At 49.4% G+C, this 21,257-nt stretch overlaps 6 protein-coding genes across 6 annotated transcripts; 4 read left to right on the forward strand and 2 right to left on the reverse strand.

Annotated features, from left to right (window-relative positions):
- Positions 1-949: 949 nt before the first annotated feature.
- Positions 950-2,353, reverse strand: BCR38DRAFT_481673 (uncharacterized protein; the record flags this gene model as incomplete). The annotated part of the gene is made up of 1 exon (XM_040863399.1): positions 950-2,353. One exon carries the CDS (start codon positions 2,351-2,353, stop codon positions 950-952), a length of 1,404 nt encoding a protein of 467 aa, XP_040718474.1.
- A 1,662-nt stretch (positions 2,354-4,015) lies between these two features.
- BCR38DRAFT_455268 (glucose galactose transporter) lies at positions 4,016-5,849 on the forward strand (the record flags this gene model as incomplete). Its single annotated transcript, XM_040861775.1, has 8 exons — positions 4,016-4,112; positions 4,188-4,235; positions 4,304-4,456; positions 4,511-4,640; positions 4,713-5,076; positions 5,135-5,186; positions 5,242-5,632; positions 5,696-5,849. The coding sequence occupies 8 exons, from the start codon at positions 4,016-4,018 to the stop codon at positions 5,847-5,849; spliced, it is 1,389 nt and encodes a 462-aa protein (XP_040718475.1).
- A 1,042-nt stretch (positions 5,850-6,891) lies between these two features.
- BCR38DRAFT_422382 (uncharacterized protein) lies at positions 6,892-9,633 on the forward strand. Its single transcript, XM_040859517.1, has 2 exons — positions 6,892-7,300; positions 8,032-9,633. Exons 1-2 carry the CDS (start codon positions 7,275-7,277, stop codon positions 9,386-9,388), a joined length of 1,383 nt encoding a protein of 460 aa, XP_040718476.1. The 5' UTR covers positions 6,892-7,274; the 3' UTR covers positions 9,389-9,633.
- Positions 9,634-11,365: 1,732 nt separating this feature from the next.
- On the forward strand, positions 11,366-11,668 carry BCR38DRAFT_406143 (uncharacterized protein; the record flags this gene model as incomplete). Its single annotated transcript, XM_040858017.1, has 1 exon — positions 11,366-11,668. The coding sequence occupies one exon, from the start codon at positions 11,366-11,368 to the stop codon at positions 11,666-11,668; it is 303 nt and encodes a 100-aa protein (XP_040718477.1).
- Positions 11,669-14,071: 2,403 nt separating this feature from the next.
- Positions 14,072-15,880, forward strand: BCR38DRAFT_334962 (histidine permease; the record flags this gene model as incomplete). The annotated part of the gene is made up of 3 exons (XM_040855361.1): positions 14,072-14,267; positions 14,333-14,654; positions 14,710-15,880. The coding sequence occupies 3 exons, from the start codon at positions 14,072-14,074 to the stop codon at positions 15,878-15,880; spliced, it is 1,689 nt and encodes a 562-aa protein (XP_040718478.1).
- A 1,144-nt stretch (positions 15,881-17,024) lies between these two features.
- On the reverse strand, positions 17,025-17,999 carry BCR38DRAFT_406145 (uncharacterized protein; the record flags this gene model as incomplete). The annotated part of the gene is made up of 1 exon (XM_040858018.1): positions 17,025-17,999. The coding sequence occupies one exon, from the start codon at positions 17,997-17,999 to the stop codon at positions 17,025-17,027; it is 975 nt and encodes a 324-aa protein (XP_040718479.1).
- Positions 18,000-21,257: the final 3,258 nt, after the last annotated feature.

Here is a 21,257-nt window from a genome sequence, read left to right on the forward strand (position 1 = left end):
TCTAACGCCCCGACCCTTGCTGCCCAGGTACATGCTCCCCAAGCCCCTCACGCCCTCACGCCCAAATGATAGCAGTATTTTCAGTCATGTTGGTTTCTGTCCAACATTAAGACCATAGCACTCTTACCAACTTGTGGGCAAATCGCAGCCCACCGTTCATTGTTGTTCTTATGACTATCGTTACTTGCCGTAAGCTCTGGCTAATCTACAGTGGCTACACTGGGTGGTCCGTGCGGGGCCGAACACTGCCATTTCTGCCCACACAACTTTATACTTCTCCATCAGGCATTTTCGCATATCCGCAGCCCATTTTTCCCTTACATAGTGGGCACAATACAAATTCCCGACCCGAATACGAGGGCTCGAAGCAGACCACGAGCAATATCGAAGAACTAAAGAATCACACGAAAGCGTCGGTGAGTGACACCAAGGATATAATACAGCTGAAGGATTTGGCATACGCTGTCTCCGATCCGGTGGGGAAGTGTTGGATTGTGGGCAAATGGTCTTGTATTGAAAGTGTCATGATCTCTGGAGAGTCCTGAACGAAGTGGACGGCGGCCATAAGGGCCTTATGTAGACAGGAATGAACGATGCCTGTCCTACAGGCAGGACTTGTGTAGTTCGATGGGTGGTGGTCATATGGCCCGTAACGTACGGTACGTGGCCATATGTCCTTCCAAGACTGGCAGTCTTCATGTAGTTGCCTTGAAGGTCCAATAGGAATTCAAAGGCTTTTGCCGGTATTCCGGGTCCTTTTTGGCATGCCTCTGGATTGCAATGTACTTGGATCATATCCGTTACTGAGATGCCTTGCAAGAACCAATATCAAGTCAGGATGTGAGTTCGGTGGCAGAGCGGCCTCATGAGCAAGGATATATTCATATATGGTTCGGTAAGAGTGACGGTAGAGATGAGGGGATGCGAATATATATTGGAAGAGAAACTTCTATGGCTCTATGAATTTCAATAACTCTTCATCCACCACGTCGAAACAGTTAATCTCTTGACTCTGCTTCTTCAGAACCTCAACACGCAAGCTGTACCTTTCGTCCTGAAGCACGCTCTCGATCCCCCGTCTGACATCATCTATGGATGGCTTCGCTGAACCCAAGTCAACCCCGATCCCCGACCAGGCGACCCGTCTAGAATTCTCCGTCTTATCCATGCCTTCTCCCGCAACCACCATTGGAACACCATGCGCAATGCCGTGATTCACTGCGCCGAAACCCGCATTATGAGCCCAAACATCTGCGTGCTCCAGCACAGCGTCGTAAGACAAGTAATCAGCTATCCGCGCATTGCTCGGGACTTTGACGAAATCGGACAACTTGGCGTCTTTCCAGCCCAGAATTGCAACGACGAGAACGTCTTCTCTGTCGGCCAAGGCTTTTATGGTCGGTATGATGAGATCATTCGGGTTGATCTCGACCGTGCCCTGAGCAACGACGACGACCTTCTTTTGTTTCGGGTGGCCTACAGCCAGCTCTGAATTTGCCTTCAGCTCACTCCACCACTCAAAGTCCGGGTCGGTTGTTGTAGTGCTCTTGTTCGGCACTCCCTGCACAAGACCAGCAAACTTGAAGTTTGCAGGAAAGTCACTGCGAGGGTATTCGAAACCAGGGACCCCCAACTGCAGAATCGCATCATGACATCGATAATTGGCACCCGCGAGGAATGGCTCACCAACTCCCCGAGAAGCACTGCACGCGAATAGTTGACTGTCTAGCAATTCAGTAAACGGCCGCGCCCTCTCAGTCCACTTTTCCCACATCCTCGCATTGCGCTCCCTACCAGCGGGTGACTGATCGAAAGGCAACGGCCACGCAAAGGGAGGCAAGTCCACACTTCTCAATACCGGCACCGTGACCGAGATGCATATCGTCTTCGGCACTTCGATATCCTCCCCGAGCGAAGCCCCATACTTCATCGGCAACACCCCCATAAAAAAGGCCTCGGAAATAACCAAAACCCGCCTCGCGGGATCGCGCTCATGCAAAGTCCTCAAAACCCTCTTAAAATCCGCCCATTGATCCGGCAGTGATTCCAGCAACTGAATCCGTAAGTCAATCTTCCCGCGCTCGACCCAGTGCAAGGAATTGTACTCCGCTGTGGGCGGGTCCTCGTAGTACCGCTTATCATCCAGGTCTGCCTTGCCGGTCAGGGGGAAGAATTGAGCACCTGTGCTTTCAATGCGGGAGCGGTGGGCTGTGGGGCCGAGGAAGGAGACGGGCCAGTTGCGGTGGGAAAGGCCGGCGCTGATGCGGATCATGGGGTGGAGGTGGCCGGAGAGGGAGTGGCTGACTATCAGCACGAAGGGGCAGGGCCTTGCGATGGGGGTCATGTCGCCCATGATCACGATTTGGTGACAATATCGTGGATATATATGTTTGTTGGGTAAATTTCCAGGGATGTCGAGAGTAAGGGGTTCTAGATTCGCTTGTTGCATTCCTGGGCGCTCCCATGTGGCAGGTGTGGCTTGTGACATCCAGCTTGCAGTAGTAGGCCTAAGCCACCGTGGCTTGCGACATTCATTCAAGTATTGTCAAGATCAAGATTGGATGAGAGGCGTTTGAAGTTGGAAGAAAGAGCAAAACTCATCTATCCAACCCGAATTGTCCGTCTCCAAATCTGGGAACCCTCCGTTCTACCAGCATCGTTAGTAGAACAAATATCCTCAGTGGCTGCTGGTTTTATTGTTCTGCTGTTCAAGTTCATTTTGCCCTCACTTTGGAACAGACGTCAGATACATCGACTTTGATTCGAGGCCGTTCTCATTTCCAGTTAGGGAACCAAAGGGCTTGAAGTCACGATCAACTAAGCCAAAAGAAATATGCGTTACCTAACGTGATTCGCCAATGATTCTGAAATACCTACACCAACACTGTCGCGCATCGAGACTTGCAAATTTGTGTAACTCGCTCTAGGGTAACTCCGCTCAGCAACTCGACGAGATGGTGCCCTAACTCTTATTGCACCAAATTCCCGGCACAATGGACCATACCAATGCAGGGTCATTTAGGACAATATTAACTACTCGAGGAGAGCCTATTCTCGGTCTACTGCAGCAGCGGAGGATAGGGTTGGCATTACCGAGGGACTGGGACAACGTCTTCCCCACCATCACGTAAAACTAGGTATCTGGGGTAAAGCAGGATGGTCTGAGAGACAGGTCGCGAATCTATTCCAAATTGCCTTAAAACATTTTAACAGGCTTTGAACTTGATAGTCCAGCATGTTGACCATCTTCATTGGCTGCGGGTACCTGTTAAATTTATCGTACAACATGAGCTCCGTGGGGAAAAGCTTGACTTGAGTTTGACGTAACTATTCCCAGCATACTGGGAGTACAAGGAGCATAGAGACCACCCTCGGCGTTTCGGCGCTTTTACTCATGATATCACATCCAATGGAGTCCCAGACATTGTACCTCATTATGCACGGAGGATCCGCGTACAATGTTGCGGCCGTTTCAGCTCATTGATCGTATGCATCTTCAACCGGCGTTCAGTCTTCGTCCATTCATCTCCGCACCGAATCAGCCACTACCCCGGACTTAGAACCAGCCCCATACACTACACTACCCCATGCCAAGCAGCGGGTTACTACGGTGTCTCACTGGGGCTTGCCCAGCGACACCAGCAATGCAAGCCACCAACGTTTCCCAGGTCATTTTCGGGTGACGATGTCCCGAATCACATTCAACTGGCTCGTGATCATCCTGGCAGGAGCAAGGATATCGCTGAATATACCCAGCCTGGCCAGCTTATATAGAGTGTCAAGCGGCACAAATTTGGGGAGGTTGAATGGGCCGCGTAAATTGGCCGCAGGCTTGACTGCAGAGCCGGAGCACCTTTGCCGATCTCAGCACTGCGGGGTGGTGAAGTTTTCGACTGTCGTAAATTTACTTCGGTTTTCAACCTCAAGCTGGGTTAATCTTCAACACCTGTTTCTGGACATTTCGCAATTGCACCTTGCCACTGCTCGACGGACGAAGAAACGACTGCACGTCATCATGGCTATTTACAAGCGCAAGATCGTCGTCTCGGACGACACGGTGACGAGCGCGCGCCACCTGACTATGAAGCAGTCTCTGGTGCCAAATGCGCTCGGTGAGTTTGAAGCCTGACACTCCTTCCGAAAGCGGGTTATCAGTCGCATTAATCAGTCGTTGCCAATTTTCACAGTTACTATCCTCTTCTTCCTCTGGGGCTTTGCGTACGGTCTTCTCGATGGTGAGCGCATCAAATTCGAACCTTCATTGACAGACCGGGTACATGAACTGATACCAGCTTTCATCCAGTCCTGAACTCCCACTTCCAGTTCGCTCTGTCTATCTCGGCCTCCATGGCGGCAGGTCTCTCTTCAGCCTACTTCGGCGCATACTTCGTCTGCCCTCCTACCATCTCGGGGTGGATTTTAAGGAGATATGGGTTCCGCATCACCTTCATGACTGGTGGGTTGCTCAAGGAGATACGCGCGACGGGACACAAGCTAACCTGAGACATAGGCTTGATGGTGCTCACGGTTGGCTGTCTTCTTTTTTGGCCGTCAGGCGTGAAGAAGTCGTTCGGTGGTTTCTGCGGGAGCATGTTTGTCGTAGGCGCTGGTCTGTCGACTCTGGAGACAGCCGCTGATCCGTAAGTTGTCCGAATGACCCCGTAGCGCCGATGTACTTGCACTGCACGAGAAGCTGATCACGGACTTTCCAGATTTCTGTCCATCTGCGGCCCACCTAAGTACTCTGAAATCAGACTCAACCTCGCCCAAGCTGTTCAAGGTATCGGCTCTTTCGTCGCGCCGTTGCTTGCATCCCGTGTCTTTTTCGCTAACACAGTCGATACGGATGAGGGCCTCAGGAATGTGCAATGGGTTTACCTCGGCGTCGCCGGCTTTGTCATTCTTTTGGTCATTCTCTTCTTCCTGGCTCCCATGCCTGAAATCACCGACGCCGATATGAACGTCCAGGAGAGTGAGATTGCTGAGTTTGACCCTGGCCCGTTCCGCAAGCAGTACAACTTGTTCTTGGCTGTGTGGTCGCAGTTCTGCTATGTTGGTGCTCAGGTCGCTGTTGCCGTAAGTGGCACGTTCGACCACGAAATTCACCGTACCACGGTAACTCACTACGTGTCAGAACTATTTCATGCAATTTTGCGAGGAGGCTGGTCGAACGAAAGCTGAAGCTTGTAAGCGAAGAAAAGCCGTAACCATGTCTTCTTTCCAGTGGCTCATATATCCTAGCCGATCTTCTCGCCGTTGGACAAGGCCTCTATGCCTTCAACCGCTTCGTCGCCGGCTTCATGATGATGATCCCGGCGTTCAAGCCACGATACATCCTCGCAGTCTACCTGGGGCTCTGCTTCGTATTCATCGTTGCCGCCATGGAAACGGGTGGTAGCGCCTCCATCGCCATGCTGATTCTCGTGCTTTGCTTCGAGTCGGCATGTTTCGCCACCATTTTCACCCTTGGCTTGAGAGGCCTGGGTAGACACACCAAGTTTGGCGGCAGTCTTCTTGTCGCTGCCATCAGCGGTGGGATGGTGTTTCCTCCTATGACAGGTGCGGTGGTTGATCGCCATGGTGCGCATACTGCCATGGCTATTCCGATGATGGGTTATGTTTTAGCTTGGATGTGAGTCTCCCCTGTGTGACAGCGATGATGGGACATTCCTGTGATGCTGACAGTTTCTTTTAGTTACCCTCTTTATGTCAATGTTTGGAATCGGGAGACCATGGATGTACATCGTGAGACCAAGGTTGGCGTTGAGCCTGTCAGTGATAAGACGCTACAGCTCGAGGCGCAGGCTTCTCATACTCACCACGAGACTGAACCGCGTACAATCGGTTAGCTGCGTCTTGTCTTGGAAGGGACGCTGGGAAAATGGGCAATATGGACTTGGATGTTACCTATAGGTCCAACAGCTCATCCGCAATCATGTTGGCTTTTCTAAGCGAGTTACCACCACTAGGTTAATCCAAGACAACCCTGTCACGATCGTCACGCGAGTAGCAGTCACGAAGATTAGGTCACAGACTCTGATGCCATCCCGTGTCCACCAATGACAAAGAAAAATAGCTTATATTTGGACTCCGGGTGTATGTTGTGGCCTGATCGCACGGCAACGGACCGGGATTGCAAAGGTGACTGGGAGCCACTGACGAGTGTAAGGCACTTACGCTTTGGGCTGGTAACTCAGCTGCTCAAGGCTCATCCGGCACGACCAAATTAAACCCAAAATCTTTCCCTGATGAAAATGGGGCAGAATCAATAACAGTTGAACACCTTGTCGATGGGGACTCTCGACGTGGCAGCAGTTGTTGTCCATTGATGTCCAGGTGCAGTCGGCCCCACCTTGATTGTCTCCGGGCCTAGAACAGGGGCAGGTCTCCAACGGTTCCTGACCGACCGGCGCCGACCATTGCGGTGGAGATGAACAACGAGGTGTTCACTCGGAATCCGCTGTAAGTGGACCTCAGCCCACCGGTTGACTCGAACGGCGTCTTTGGAGAATCTCGCAGGTGAATTGGTCGAATTGCACGACGTGGCAAGCCAGCTGTCAAGTCAGCCATTGAATCACAAAGGTCGAAGAGTCCGAAGCCACAGGCCAGCCTTTGACTCGATTATTCGATGAACACTGGAGCAGATTTTCTTTTGGTTACCTTTCAAATTTGCGGCGATCAACGTTCCAGACTGTTGGGGTTTAAAAATTTGCTCTGTTGAAGACATGAAAAATGAGGCTCGAAGTGGTCCCATGCCAAGCTTCGTCAAAATCTCTACGAATCTATGATTAATCTAAATCGGGTTAGATTGCCACCAGCCGTCTGCCACAGACAATCCCTGTTACTGGCCGGCGATTGGTTTAGGTCGGTTCACAGACACCTCTGGGAAACCGCGTCCCCCAATAATAGCGTACCGCGCGTCTGGCTTCAACCGCATTACAAACTCTTCCTGCTGCAGACGCTTGCCTGGAGCAGCGCTTAGCCAACCCTTCCCAATGCCCAATCTCGCGACGGTACGATGCCACCTGCTTAGCTGGAGCTCCTGACGTGGGCCGGAGCAGCCCGACCCTACCATATGGATTGGACAGCACGACGGTCTTTTGAATGGGCCTCATTTTGAATTCCCCGATGCATCGTCGGCAGAAAGCTTGGCCTTGCAGCGTCATACCATGGCGATGGAGAACGGCGTCTGGCGGGGACTGATTGCGAGGCGGCAGAGTGCATTGTGTCTCATACAAAACAGAAGCATTGTCCCTCTCACGACGATCTCTTGAATGGAGAAGTTCGTTCTGGTTCTACGGTTAGCCCTCTCTATCTCGCAAATTTACCGATCTTCCACGTCCTTTCCTTTGTCGGTCATCGATTCTGTCAATATTTCGTGTCATTGTCAGCATGTCTCGATCTCTCGAAAACCTTGTCCTAGTCTGAACGAGAATCGACTTCTATTTGACTCCGACGCCACATTTTCCAACTACCCAGGCAATATGACTCCCTAACGCTCCCATCCTGTCAATTCAAGTCGTAATACCACCACGATACCCTTGCTTTTTCTTTCGGTTTATCTTTTCCTTCGCTTCGTCCAGTTATCGGCAAGATCTTCAAGATGCATATATCAATTTTTCTCTTTAATATTCTTTTACTCTCGAAGGCCTCGGCGGCAGGTCCGCTGAGGTTTGGCGAGCGGTACGTATTCTCCATACATGCTTCATCGGATATCAGGGAACTGACAGGCCGCAGGATAAGACGAGATGTTGTAGCAGCAACAGTGTCCAGGAACTCAACTGTAAATGCAGCATCATCAACTATATCGTCGTCGTCGTCGTCAACTTCAATATTTCGCTCTTTCACTCTTATTGACACTACCGATGTACCGCCATCTACCGCCATATCCTCAGGCACTTTATTTCCCACCTTTAGCATACCTACACTTACTTCAACAACCTCGTCATCTGTCACCGAGTCCTCTACCACTACTAGCCTGGCAAGCTCGTTAGCACTTTCTCTCACCTCCCCAGCTGAATCTCCCGCTAGCACAGCTACTGCCTTGGATCCGACTACCACTTTCTCCGCGTCCAGTATCATTATCAGTCAGACTTCGACCACTTCAACAGCCACGTTCGTCAAGCCTTCCAGCATAGGAGAGGTGTCATCGACCGTACTGTCAGGTACTACCGGTGATATTTTATCTGCCAGTACCTCCACTGCTCTCGCCACCTCAACATCCTCCTTCCCCATGGTCACCAAATCCTCATACATCTCCAAGACCGTCATCCCCACCGGCACTGTGAACAATGGTGTGCCTACTGTCATTACTTCCATACCCGCGTCGACCACTACCGTCGGCGCTAATGTCAGGGCCAGTAATCTTGCGGAAGCACAGCAATACAACCACATCTTTAACGATCTCACTGAGAACTCTGCGTGTTCGGTTGGCCAGGTTGCCTGTGTTGGTGGCAATATTGGGGAATGTAACGCTTCTGGATCTTTCTCCATCATCCCGTGCGGCGGAAACACCCAGTGTTTTGCTCTGCCAATGAACATCACTGCTGGTGTCCAGGTTGGCTGTGTCGATCCTGTGGTGGCTGCCAATATCCTGGGCGGTTCGGCTTCGAGCACATCTGCTGCTCCTACGAGCACTGCTGTCACCAGTTCAGCTGCCACCTCAACGACCGCCGAGACCCCGAGCTCATCTGCTGCTCCTACGGGCACTGCTGTCACCAGTTCAGTTGGCACCTCAACGACCACCGAGACCCCGAGCTTATCTGCTACGTCAAAAGTTACAGAGACTCCAAGCTCAGCTGCTACCTTGACGAGCACTGATTACCCGACTTTGATCACCGTCACCATTATCCCCCCTACCGCAACGGTCACCAGCATCATCACCGCCCAGCCTACAGCCAGGACGACCTCCAAGAAGTCAAGCACCACTACCATCACCTCGGAGCAGTCGAGCACCAGCATCTCTACCCAAACCGAGCAAACCACCATCGTCACCGTGACCCAATCCGTTCCCACCACTCTAGTCACCGTGACCCGCTCCTCCACCAGCAACACCGACTCAGCCGGCCAAATTACCACGACCATCGCCTTCACTCCTCCCACATCTGCACCCACAGCCGCACCCACTACTACTGCCGTGGTCACCACGACCACGATCCTTACCAGCCTAGAGGTTATCCCCATCACCAAGACCAAGCACCACGGAGGCGGCAGCAGGCCCACTGAGGCTCCCGTTCCCTCAAGCGCCAAGCTTATCGACTTCCCTACTACCAAGGCGGCCGGCGATGACCCAGTCACTGTTACGGTCAAGGTGACAGAGACAGTGACGACGACTACTACGAGTGTTACGACGGATATGGCTACGGTGACTGCGACGATGCAAGCGTAGACTGGGGCAGAAATTGCAGACCTACTCCTCACCTACCACATAAAGCACGACAACCTAATTTGTTTACTTTGAAATTTTGGTCATTGGCACTTCGGCGGTAGCTTGGGAGTGTTTAATAACCTGCCTTCTCAGATTTCCTTTTTGTCTTTCGCATAAGCTCTTCGGGTGTTGGAGTCCGAAGCTGGGGGAAAGAAAGATTGATACCCCCGTTAGTTGATAGATACTGCTTGTTTTATAATTCATTACTTCGATTCTTTAGAATGAGGGTCTGGTCTTCAAGTTTGATTTGTAACCGTTCTACCTCGAGACAGCAGAGCCTCTTTATGATAAATACCGACCAGTGACCACCATCTGCAGCTGAACGACTAGCAACGCTGTATTTAATCTACTTGAAAATTTCTATTAGTCAATAAAAGGAGGCATGGGTATAGCAGTACTTAAATATGCTCTCACTCTCAACCAACGAACTGACGAGAGATGGGGAGGAAGTTCCGTCACCCGGGTGTCGAACTATGATCGGCAATACTTCGGTCTCAGTTGTTACGGAGCAACATAACCCTAGTCTACATATCGAACCGAGATCACTAGCCCCCTAGTCAGCAAGACTCCGCGTTGAGTCGTCTTTTCGATGGTTTAAACAAGCAAAAATATGGGGTCTACAGAGTCAACCCATTCGTGGAAGATTGCTTGGGTGGTAGTTTGCCTGACTAATAATGGAACGGTTACACCATATGCAAACAGAAATCTCGACAGAGAAGACTAGCTCGTCGTATTACTTAGTTTAGATCAACTGTTCTGTGGTTCGAGTCAAGGTGACCGACAATGAGATGAGAGCCGAGATCATATCGCCTTGAACAACGCTTAATTATCCTATAATCTAGCCAATACTTTAGAGGCTGAATATAACATCATTTTAGTGGCAGCCATAGGTGGGGTAAAAAACAGTATCGCAAACGTTCAGTATATGATTCATCTTCCGACTACAAACAGGCGTTGAGATTCCAACTCGCCGTCCAGATTGTCAGTTAAAATCATAAGATTGTCTGATATACCCCCCTAGCCGCGGCCCGACGTCTCGCTGGACGACAGGCAAGGGAGTGGTATCCAATGATCCAAAAAAGAACTTGCCCGGCTCGCACTTCACTGCAACTCTGAGCACCCTAGTCCTGACTAGTCTCTTGTCGCTGTGCCTCTCCTAGCACCCTACTTTAATTTGTCCACATAGCAATCTTCAATCGTGGCCCAGGAAGCTCTTCGCTTTCTAAAGATCAACATCAGATTTATCGGTATTTCAAGATTCCCACCCTTGGGTTCACTCACATGTTAAGACTACTTCACATATTGAGACGAATCTGAGCTCCAAGTTATTTGCTCATGACCCTGACCATCCCCGCTCACTGACATGGCAGACTCCACAAGCGCACCTTTCAATATGATCATCGCACGGGGCAGTCTCGTGGGCCTGACGCTGGCCCTGACCCTCGAGCAAGCGGGCATCTATTACTTGGTATTGGAGAAACGAGCAATTGCACCACACTAGAGAGCCTCCATCTGCATACATCCGCACACGCAAAAGGTGATTGAACAGCTTGGGGTTTGGTCCGAGATCGAGAAGGGCACAGTTCCTCTGATATACAGGCAGTACTTTGATGAATATGATGAGCTGTTTGAGAATTCGGCATTGTTGGCGGAGATTATAAAACTGAACTTTCTTCGAACTGCAAATTTGCCAACAGTATGTTGGGAACTGCAAACAGGACAAACCATCCAAAGTTATTCATGGAGCTTTGATCCTAGCTACAATGTCTATACAACCATATCCAAAACAAGGACAAGATGCGGAAGAATGAGGGCGTGGCATCTTTTAAAGACGCTTCGCCACGTCACGAAACGGAAATTCACGGAGCCCGACACCGAAGCAACTATCGACAAATACGGTGACTATGCCGTCGGGCCGGGATACAAGTTCAAAGACTTATGACACAGTCGCATCAAGCCGCCGCGGTACCGTTCGAAGAGGGCGTCCTCTCCACGCCGTGGAATAATGGCGGTCGAGACGTGCTCCTGGGCGACTCGGTGCATAAAGCTACAGTCAACCCCGGGCTGGGCCCTAACCTGGCCGCAGATAACATCTGCCACCTCGTTAATGAGGTCATTGCGCTTATTCGCCAGGGAGGGAAGCCGACGAAGGCCCCGTTGGGTCATGTGTACGAGGTGTACGAAAAGAAGCAGGCATGCTATGTTGATCGTTGCAGCTTCGGGGTATATCGCCCGGTTTGAGGCTATGGAGACGTGGTGGGCAAGGCTACTGCGGCGCCTGTCGCCGTGGATTAGCAATCCATTAAGGCGAAGGGGTTTGTGGGGTATATCAAGGAGGGGCTGTGGATGAGTTTCTTGCCGGATCCGGATCCGATGGTTCCACAAGATGATTAGTTATAAAGATTGTTATTAGTCTAATCGGCAGGAGAGCTAGGTAAGTGGATGCCGAAATGGAGAACACACCCAGATGCGATGACTGTGTTATTAATACAGTAGATTACCTTTATCGGTCCACTGCAGGAGATTGATCAAACCTTATCAGGTTACTGTAGTGGAATGCTGTGCTGACCTACATTACTATGCTCGTGGTTCGCTGTTTATTCCTAGCCCATTTACGGTCACACTCATAGGCACCTTTAACAATAGCCTCTGGGTTAAATTTGTAAAGTTACCTGTCCTTTCATGGTTAAATATAATGGCTCGATACCGAACACACAAAAGGGGGTTGTTACAACGAATTTCTACACTGTTGCCGTCTCGAAACAAATCATACTTTGTTTTTGCCACTGATTGCAATCGAATTACAGTTGATCTTGTTCTGGCCAGGGGTACGTAATCCAGGCTTTGTAGTCCATCGGAAGAAGCAATCCAACTGTTCTTGATCCGAAAATCATCTGAAAAATTGAATACGATGTGATGATGGATTAGACTAATAATACGGCCATTGACTGCGGCGGCCTGGTTGCTTTTCCTCAGTGAGCTCGAGCTAGCTGCATTAGGAAGGTCGTAGTAAGTTTAAGGAGGTTATCGCTGTATCTGCCCAATAAGGGGTATTGCGATACCACCCATGAGGCGCGCTCCTCGAGATCGGACAAACCCATAATTCGCTTGATGCAGGATAAAGAATAATCCCTCGATGTAAATACGAGGTACATTAGCAATAACTCTGACACTTTCCTGGACCGAACTAGACCGAAATGTCGGAACGTTGATAAGATATTGACCGTAGATAACCACCAGATAAGCCTAACTTCAAGACATGACGCAGGGCTACTAGAGGTGGTCTAAGCGTGGAGCGGCCCCTCTTCTACTCTCAGGGGGTTTCCAAACTACCGCACAGGTCATACACTTCCAGACACTTGGTAACCCCCTGTAGCGCGTTTTTCTGCTAATTAATCGTACCTTATGTTATACAGAATCTTACTAATACAGTTAATAAAATCGAGAACCTCTATTATCGTGAACGAGGATTAAGTTAACATGCCTACGGATATCTATGCTACTAAATAGACCTAGGATATATATTACTCGAACGCGATCTTGTAATATGCAGAAGATGACTACCTAAGAATAGTACAATTTATGATAAGCTACTTTAATCTAGAGAAATACATAGTTAATGAGTTATAAGATGTAGGTCGCGAGAAGCTAAAACTTTAGTAAGACTAGGATGCGAATCGCTTACCTTATGATACGAAAAGGTAGGGGGACCCACTGGTTAGGTGAATCCCATTCAATTAGATACTATAACGTTGCGCACTACTGCATTATAGCATCCTCCCCCCTAGGTGCACGCATCACCTTACTTCTAATTACAAGGGACTGCAGAGCTTGAAAGCGTGGACAAGCCCGGATTCGAGTGCTTAAATTGCTAGATGTTTTAGTCTATGCAGGGCAGTTAGTTACTAGCAGCTATTCCTCATACCAACTACGAAGTAGTTACTGTTAAAAACGTATACTACAGCGATTAGTAATATTAAACCTTGGCCTCTCCAGATACCGAGATTGGAATGACTTGGTTAATTCTAAGGATTTTGTCCGAAAATCATACTTTGCTATCGACACCTATACTCGACAACTGAAAGCGTGATTTCGCTGGGAGAAGTAGTGTGGGGCTTGACCCTAAGTGTCCGGAAAACTATGACCTGTGCAAGTTTTTCTCTCTCTGAGAGTAGCGAAGAGGGGCCGCTCCACAATTGGACCCCCTAGTAATTCCTTATCAACATTGCTTGCTGGAGAGCTGAGATGAACCCTGTAGGTAAGCAACAGAACTCCTTGTTGATCACAGAACGACCCCCAAAGGTAGCAAAGGTGGAGACGCAGGTATAGCATGCCATGCCTGTTTTACAGCCAAGATTCAATTCCGATAATTCTACAAAATGACGCGTCGCCAGCTGATATGGAAATATCGCGGTCGAAGCGAACTGGGGAGACTTTCCTCCTTCCTTTCGCAAATTGTGGTGCGAGACGACTAATATACCGGCTTTACCATATACTGGCGACAGCTGTCATCAAAAGACCGAGCAGCATTGCGAAAGAAAACGCCTGCTCATGGAATTGAACCGACCCAATCATTACGTCCCGCAAAACTTTACACCCGCCCACGGCTCGAGCATTCGGAGCGCCCTCTAGCCATCGTCCACGATGAATTTCGCAACGGAACATCAATATGGCGTTGACCCGGGTGAAGACACCAAAAAAGTCGAAACACCAGAGAAATACGACGATAACATACACGAAGGATCCGTCGAGACGCACGACAATGTCGACGAGCTCAAACGCCATCTTGGCAATCGCCAAATCCAGTTGATCGCCATAGGAGGATCCATTGGCACCGCATGTACATACCCAGTGCTGATAAAAGAATTTCTTCATATTACCAGTGGAAGCTGACCACCCTCTTAGTATTTGTGAGTATCGGGGGCGGATTGATGGCAGGTGGGCCCGGCAGCTTATTCATCGCGTATACGCTTTACTCGTGCCTGCTTGGTTTGGTCAACAACTGCATTGCCGAGATGGTGATATATATGCCCGTGTCTGGTTCGTTCGTCCGCATGGCCGGGAAGTGGGTGGACGAATCGTTCGGCTTCATGGCCGGCTGGAACTTCTTCCTTTACGAAGCCTGTCTGATTCCCTTTGAGATATCGGCTTTGAACTTGGTTCTCACTTTTTGGCGGGATGATATTCCGGTTGGGGCTGTATGCGCGATCTGTATCGTGCTTTATGGGTATGTCATTCCACGCCAAACCTGCTCTGCCTCTCACGCTAACTTATCTGTACAGGCTCTTCAACGTCGTCGCAGTAAAATACTACGGCGAAGCCGAATTCTGGCTCTCGAGCGGCAAGCTCCTCCTCCTCGTCATGCTCTTCTGTTTCACCTTCGTCACCATGGTCGGCGGAAACCCGCAACACGACGCCTTCGGCTTCCGGTACTGGTCGAACCCTGGCTCCTTCGCCGAGTACGTCACCACGGGCTCGCTCGGCCGCTTCGAAGGTTTCCTCGGCGCCCTCTTCTCCGCCGCCTTCACCATCGTCGGCCCGGAATACCTCGCCATGGTAGCGGGCGAAACCATCCGTCCGCGCACGTACCTGAAAAATGGGTTCAAGACCATGTACTGGCGCTTCGGCGCCTTCTTCATCGGCGGGGCGCTGTGTGTCGGCATCATCCTGCCGTACAATGACCCCACGCTGCAGAACGCCGGGACGGGGACTGCGAATGGGTCTCCGTATGTCATTGCGATGCAGAACATGGGTATTTCCGTGTTTCCGCACATTACGAATGCGCTCATGGTGACGAGTATTTTCTCCGCTGGGAATGCCTACACGTACTGTGCCATGCGGTCGCTGTACGGGCTCAGTCTGGAGGGTCAAGCGCCGAAGATTTTCTCCAAGTGTACGAAGCAGGGCATTCCGATATACGCCTTTGCGATGGTTATGTGCTTTCCCTTCCTGTCGTTCCTGCAGGTTTCAAACAACACGGCGCAGGTCGTGACTTGGTTTGCGAACTTGACTGAGGCGGCGCAGCTTATTGACTACATCGTTATGGCAGTCACTTACATTTGCTTCCACCGTGCTCTCAAGGCTCAGGGCATCGACCGTGACACGCTGCCATACAAAGGATGGTTTCAGCCCTGGTGTGGGTATATCGGTGCGGGGGGGATGACGATCATGGTTTGCATTTACGGATACACGACATTCTTACCCGGCTGGTGGGACGTCGGGACCTTTTTCTCGTACTACACCATGGTATTTGTGGCTATTATCACTTTCACCTTCTGGAAGGTGTTGAAGAAGACGCGCTTCGTCTCGGCGGCCCAGGCGGATCTGGTCTGGGATAAACCTATTATCGATGCGTACGAGAACTCCATCACGGAACCGCCAACCAAGTTCAGGGAGGAGTTGATGATTATGATTGGTATGAAGAAGCGCAAAACTCATTTGGGAGTGGAATAGTCTGCCCTAGGGTCTGTTTGAAACAGGTCGGATAGGCCACCTGAGATCTACATGCAGCTAGCACTTCAGCACGCATACTTGCTTGTTTGTGGAATGTAGAAATACCACTACATGATTTGAGTACCACGCCTCAAATTCGTGATGAAACTGAATATTGTTAGCCCCCGTAATTGCCATGACATCGAGAACGCCTTTTTGCACTTGATTACCAATCGCTTGATGCACCCCCCACCCCGACCGTCGATGAAATGGCAATAGCTCCCTACTAGCACTGCGATCACTTAGATTCAAAACATACTCATTTAATTTTTCTAAAACTCACTTGCCTTGGAATTACGATAGGATATAGGTGCAGCTTCCCAATACTTGATGAGGAAAAGGGCTAAAATCATCATGCCAGGGTTTTCTTAACACAAAATTCAAGGGGCTGTTGATTTCAATCTCTATAACAATCTCAACTGGGCGTTCTTGTGACTCTGCCTATCCTAGAAAATCGAATCAAGCTGACGATAAGCTCATGCCTCTGTCCTTTCATCGATGAAACCCCTTGCCTGGTCACTGTCATTGCGGTCTTGTGGGTTTTAGATTACCTTCAGAACGTTTAGCCCCCTGGACAGACTCCTTTAACTTACGCTGACCTACCTGAGAACCCAATTTCTTCAGCCCGCTTCATGCGTTCCTTCACAGGTCGTTAGACAGACTCGTTTAGCTTTTTGCAAGTGTGTCTGTGAGCAGCGCGATAGGCAAATATGCCATGCGTTAAGCATTCAACGTTGCCTTTAATGGCTGAGACTTGCTTGCCGCGGATCGTCTTTGACGACTTGGTGTTGATATCTTGGGGTGAACTTGACGGAAGCGCAATTCCAGTTCTCCATGGCACACCCTAGAGTGGGAGTCTTATGTACATTGGCGTCTCCCTGCTACATGCCCTGACAGTGATGAGTAAGCTTCTGTTGTCAAACCCCTGTTTATAGACCCTCTGTTACTCTGTATTGGATTTCTTCATTGCGAACCCCATAGCTTGATAGCCTATTGTGGCGCATGTGTATCCAGTTTTTAATGAACCTGTCCTTTGTGTCATGAAACAAAGAACGAACACGGCGGCAGATGTGATACTTGTATATCAAATCATAGGTAGTCTTCTTCAATCCGGCCCCAAAGGCTCCAACTCGTGCGTAACCTCAGCATTATGCATGCCAACCATCTGACACAGATGCGAAACCACCCTACCCTTCGCAGCCATCAGGTAGAACCACGTGAAGCCCAAGCTCGCCCACCACAACATATCACTCAGAAAGAGCAAATTCTTGACACTTCCCTTCGCACCACCCCATCTCCCAAAGCCCTTCTTCTCAACCAGGCGATTGATGGCGTTTTGTCCCGAGTTTAAGTGAACCTTGACGTAATCAAGGGCAGGGTGAGCCTTGTTCTTTTGAATACCATTGCCGTGTCCAAAACCATGGGCCGTGGATACAGCATAGCACTCTTTCCTCCAAGCGACTACCCCATCACCCCACCACCAATACGCCTCAGCGAGCCATTGTGCGCGTTCCCAGACGAGATGGTCGAAGACCAGGTTCACTATGCAGTAGCCTGCCCACTCGCCCATCCACCAGCATGCATAGAATAGATGCGCTATAGCTCGCTCCAACAGCTCGATAAAATCGAGTTTTTCCACTTCCTCGACGTGGCTCACAGTCTCAGCCTCCAACCTCTTCCTGCAATAGATCTCGTAAAACGACCTTAGGCGACCCTTACGCTCCTGTCGGCATAGCGGGCACGAGTATAGGAGCATCTCGAGCAGCGACCACGAGCGGCCGTTGCGGGGGCGGCGGAACTCCTCGTGGTCGCAGTAGATAAATGGGAACACGACGATCCAGCTTAGCCAGAAAGGGAAACGGGGTGGAGTGGAGGGTGAAGGCTGCTCTAGTGAGACGGATGGAAAGGAGAGGCGGTCGTGGCGCTCCGAGCAGATGCGGGTGTAGAACCAGCGGATCCGGGTGAGCGGGTGCAGGAGGAGGGAGGGGATTGAAGATTGGGGTTGTTTGGATTTTACGGCTTGCTTCTTTGAGGGCAATCCCGCCCATGCCCAGGTGAGGAACGAAGGTATAAAGCGCATTTTGCTGACGGGAGATGTGCGTCTAACATGTGGACATGTTAGGTGCGAACTGGGGAGCGTAGAAGCTGCGTACCACGTGAAGGAGGATCGGAGACACATTTTACACAAACGCCCCGTTAGAAAAGGAATGCGCAAAGTTTTCGTGACAAGATTGAGGAACCTGCGGTACCTACAGCCCCCGGGAGGTTGATCAAAGGGGCTGCAAAAGCCTACAAACGTCGGTGGGCCCGGACAGCGTCAAACTTCGCTCACGATCCACCATTTCTGTCCAAGCTCCCTTTTGACAAGAGAATACGAGCTTTGGCACATAAAAAAGACTGGTCACAGGCAGGCCCTCCAATGGTATTGTGCCTAAATCTTTGTCCCAGAGAGCATATATGAACCAAAGAAAGAAGCACGAGGACAACTATAGAGTAAAGAGCCTCTCGTTTTGAGGTGTGACTTCTGAGGGGAAGCCCGCGAATCATTACTATTACGCTAAGTGATTGTAACATCAAGATAACTAAAGTGCGCACAGCTCTCGATCTTCAAGCTCATCTCGTCTATATGCAGTCCAGGTTGAAAGTATCATAAGAAGCTTGGGACATAACTCGTAAATTACCTGGTGTTTCTTATTCTGAGCTTTTGCACTGACCCATACATGCATTCAGAACGACAATAGGAAACAGCAAGCGCATTGAACTTTGTGTATGCATTCTTTCGACGGGTTCTCAGATATGAGCTATGAAGTTACAAAAAGAGCCATGCTGATCAGCCCTATTGAAATCCCACAAGAAGGTTGGGCAGGACAAAAGTTCCAGAAGATCTATTGTCATTTCCAGTATATGGGTAACTGACAGGCTGAGGTTAAACTTCTCTCTCATCCTTGCTCCTCCCCTCGACTGTATAATGCCAAATATGATGCTTATGCAATGCTAAACCTGGTGAGGCAAGGGCTTCACCAAGAAAACTGCGCAGGTTCTCACAGCCTTTGATTCAGATTTTCTATACCAGAGTATCGTGTTGCTACACTGATATATCGGGCTATCTCGTATTATCTATCCTAGTTGCGCCAATGGACAGAAAATGTGCAACCGGGGCCGGCGCTCTGCATAAGGGAGCGGCCACAGCGACAGCTCTCATTAGTGAGTTCTGCCAGCAGAGCATTGACCTGCAGGCTCTCCATTTACAAGCGGGGACATTCACCCCTCTAGGCATGTAATTGGACTAAGACAGCAATACCTCCGTAGCACCATCCTGGCATTAAAGGTGAGGGAGCCGAAAGTTGATTAGTATGATTGATCAAGTCGGTATTGTGTATTAATGCATACTATTGGTTACTACTCTGGCTGCAGACAACAGGCTGTGCTGAGGCTTAGTAAATGAATTGCAGGGTTTGATTTCTTTCGCGGGGTATACAATAAGGGTCTAGCCATACATCATAAGAGCTGAAAAGCTGATTGTTCTTAATTTCTAACTTATCTTTCTATTTTCGAGTACTTTATTCTTAGTAATTGGTATGAAAGAATTATATTTTGAGGGCCGTATAATAGGAGGGGAGGATAAGATTATTGAGCTCCGCGTGCGTTGGTTTGGTAGCGTGTTCTAAATTTAGTTTTTACCGGAAACTATTAAGAGCCCTGGGCTTCTGGAACAATATCTGAAGTTCTTATATGTTGAGAAACTAGAGATAGTAGCGTGGTAAGATAACTGAAAAAGCCTTCTAAGCCCCTGATAGTAGCCTTAGCCCCTAAAGTCTAAAAGCCCGCTAGCTATCGCCTCTCCGAGTACCTATATCTATAGTATTTCGTGCTTAAAGCGACGGTAAGTGTAGAAGATACGGAAATAACTCCGCGTTTCAAAGAATCGATTACTGAACGAGATCTTGCCCCCCCCCCCTGAGACTACTGTAGTGGGGTAAGGCCGGACGCCAGGGAAAATAGGTTACGGAGCGGGAAGAATGTTTATTTTCTCTTGAAGAAGCACAGAGACAGAGTAGGACACGAAACCTTCATCTTCATCTTTTTATTATCTTCCTCACCCTCTTTAATTATCTTCACCTTCGTTTTTCAGTTAGTTAGTGTGACAGGCTGTGCCTGATATGGGATCCGGAGCTGCAAGGACCGTGCGTCCGGATCCACCAAAGGAACCATCGAGGGCATACAAAACATAGTCCGTGTTCCCGGGACAACTCGCATATTTTACTTTCCTCCTCAGTTAGATAATTAACAGTATTTGGCCATGTTGAGCTGTATAGTTTCGCAGTGAGCCCGTCACAGTTAGTTAGCTTATCTTTACGTTTGAGATTCTATTATTCTACTTTTATCTTATCCTTGACGACAACAGAAGCCTATATCTTGTCTTGATCAGAGCAACCTAGTACTAGTAGCAGCTTCAATTTGACTCCCAGAGCCAGACGTCTTGTTCTGAGAATTGTCCCGTCGCTAGTCTCAGAGACACATCCGACCAACTTGCGCGCAAGACTTGCGAGAGCTTCGCTCTTGTAACCAGTACCACGATCTTCGTCTGATCAGACCAACAGATAGGAGCTGTTGGCACTGGAGCCGTCTGTTCAGTGTGTTAGGTAATAGGTATATCCTTCCGACCGCCTGACCCCGTTTCACTACCTACTTCAAAAATCCCTTTAGCGAATCTAGAGCTCGAAGATTAGGTGACGAATATTCATTTATCAAGTCAAACTTTACTTATATTGACGACGGGCAGTGAAACCACCCGCAGGTGTAAGGTGTAAGATGATGGCAACGAATAACAAGATCCTCAACAAGACCTTACTATTCGGGAGGTGGAAAGAAATAACAAGATCAAGAGCTCCTTGTCCTGATTGGAACGACAAGTACCTCAACAGGTACTAACAACTGTAGCCTCAGCAGGCTGGGGAAGAAAAGGAACCTCAACAGGTGAAAGGTGGGAACAATGGCCTCAGCAGGCACAATCAGATCTATAGGGGCAACAAAAGTACCTCAACAGGTACGTCAGACATTGAATGCCTGTCCAAGTAAAGAGAAATTGGTTCAGATTACTGTGGAAAAGGCTGCTTGAATTTCTATCTTTTTCTCAAGAGAGTGACTATGTACATAAGGTCTTAAATACCCTTCAAGAACGCGCTTACATAACTCGTCTGAAACCGGAAAAAACGAAAACGAGCACCCAAAAACCCTAACCCCACGTCAATATAAGAAAATCCAGATAGCTATAGGGTTAGGACAAATCCAGCCTAACCTGCGTATATGCCGCCTGTATAGAATCTTGGTCGACGAA

Source organism: Pseudomassariella vexata (genome assembly GCF_002105095.1).
Source record: "Pseudomassariella vexata strain CBS 129021 chromosome Unknown BCR38scaffold_3, whole genome shotgun sequence".
Classification (NCBI taxonomy): domain Eukaryota; kingdom Fungi; phylum Ascomycota; class Sordariomycetes; order Amphisphaeriales; family Pseudomassariaceae; genus Pseudomassariella; species Pseudomassariella vexata.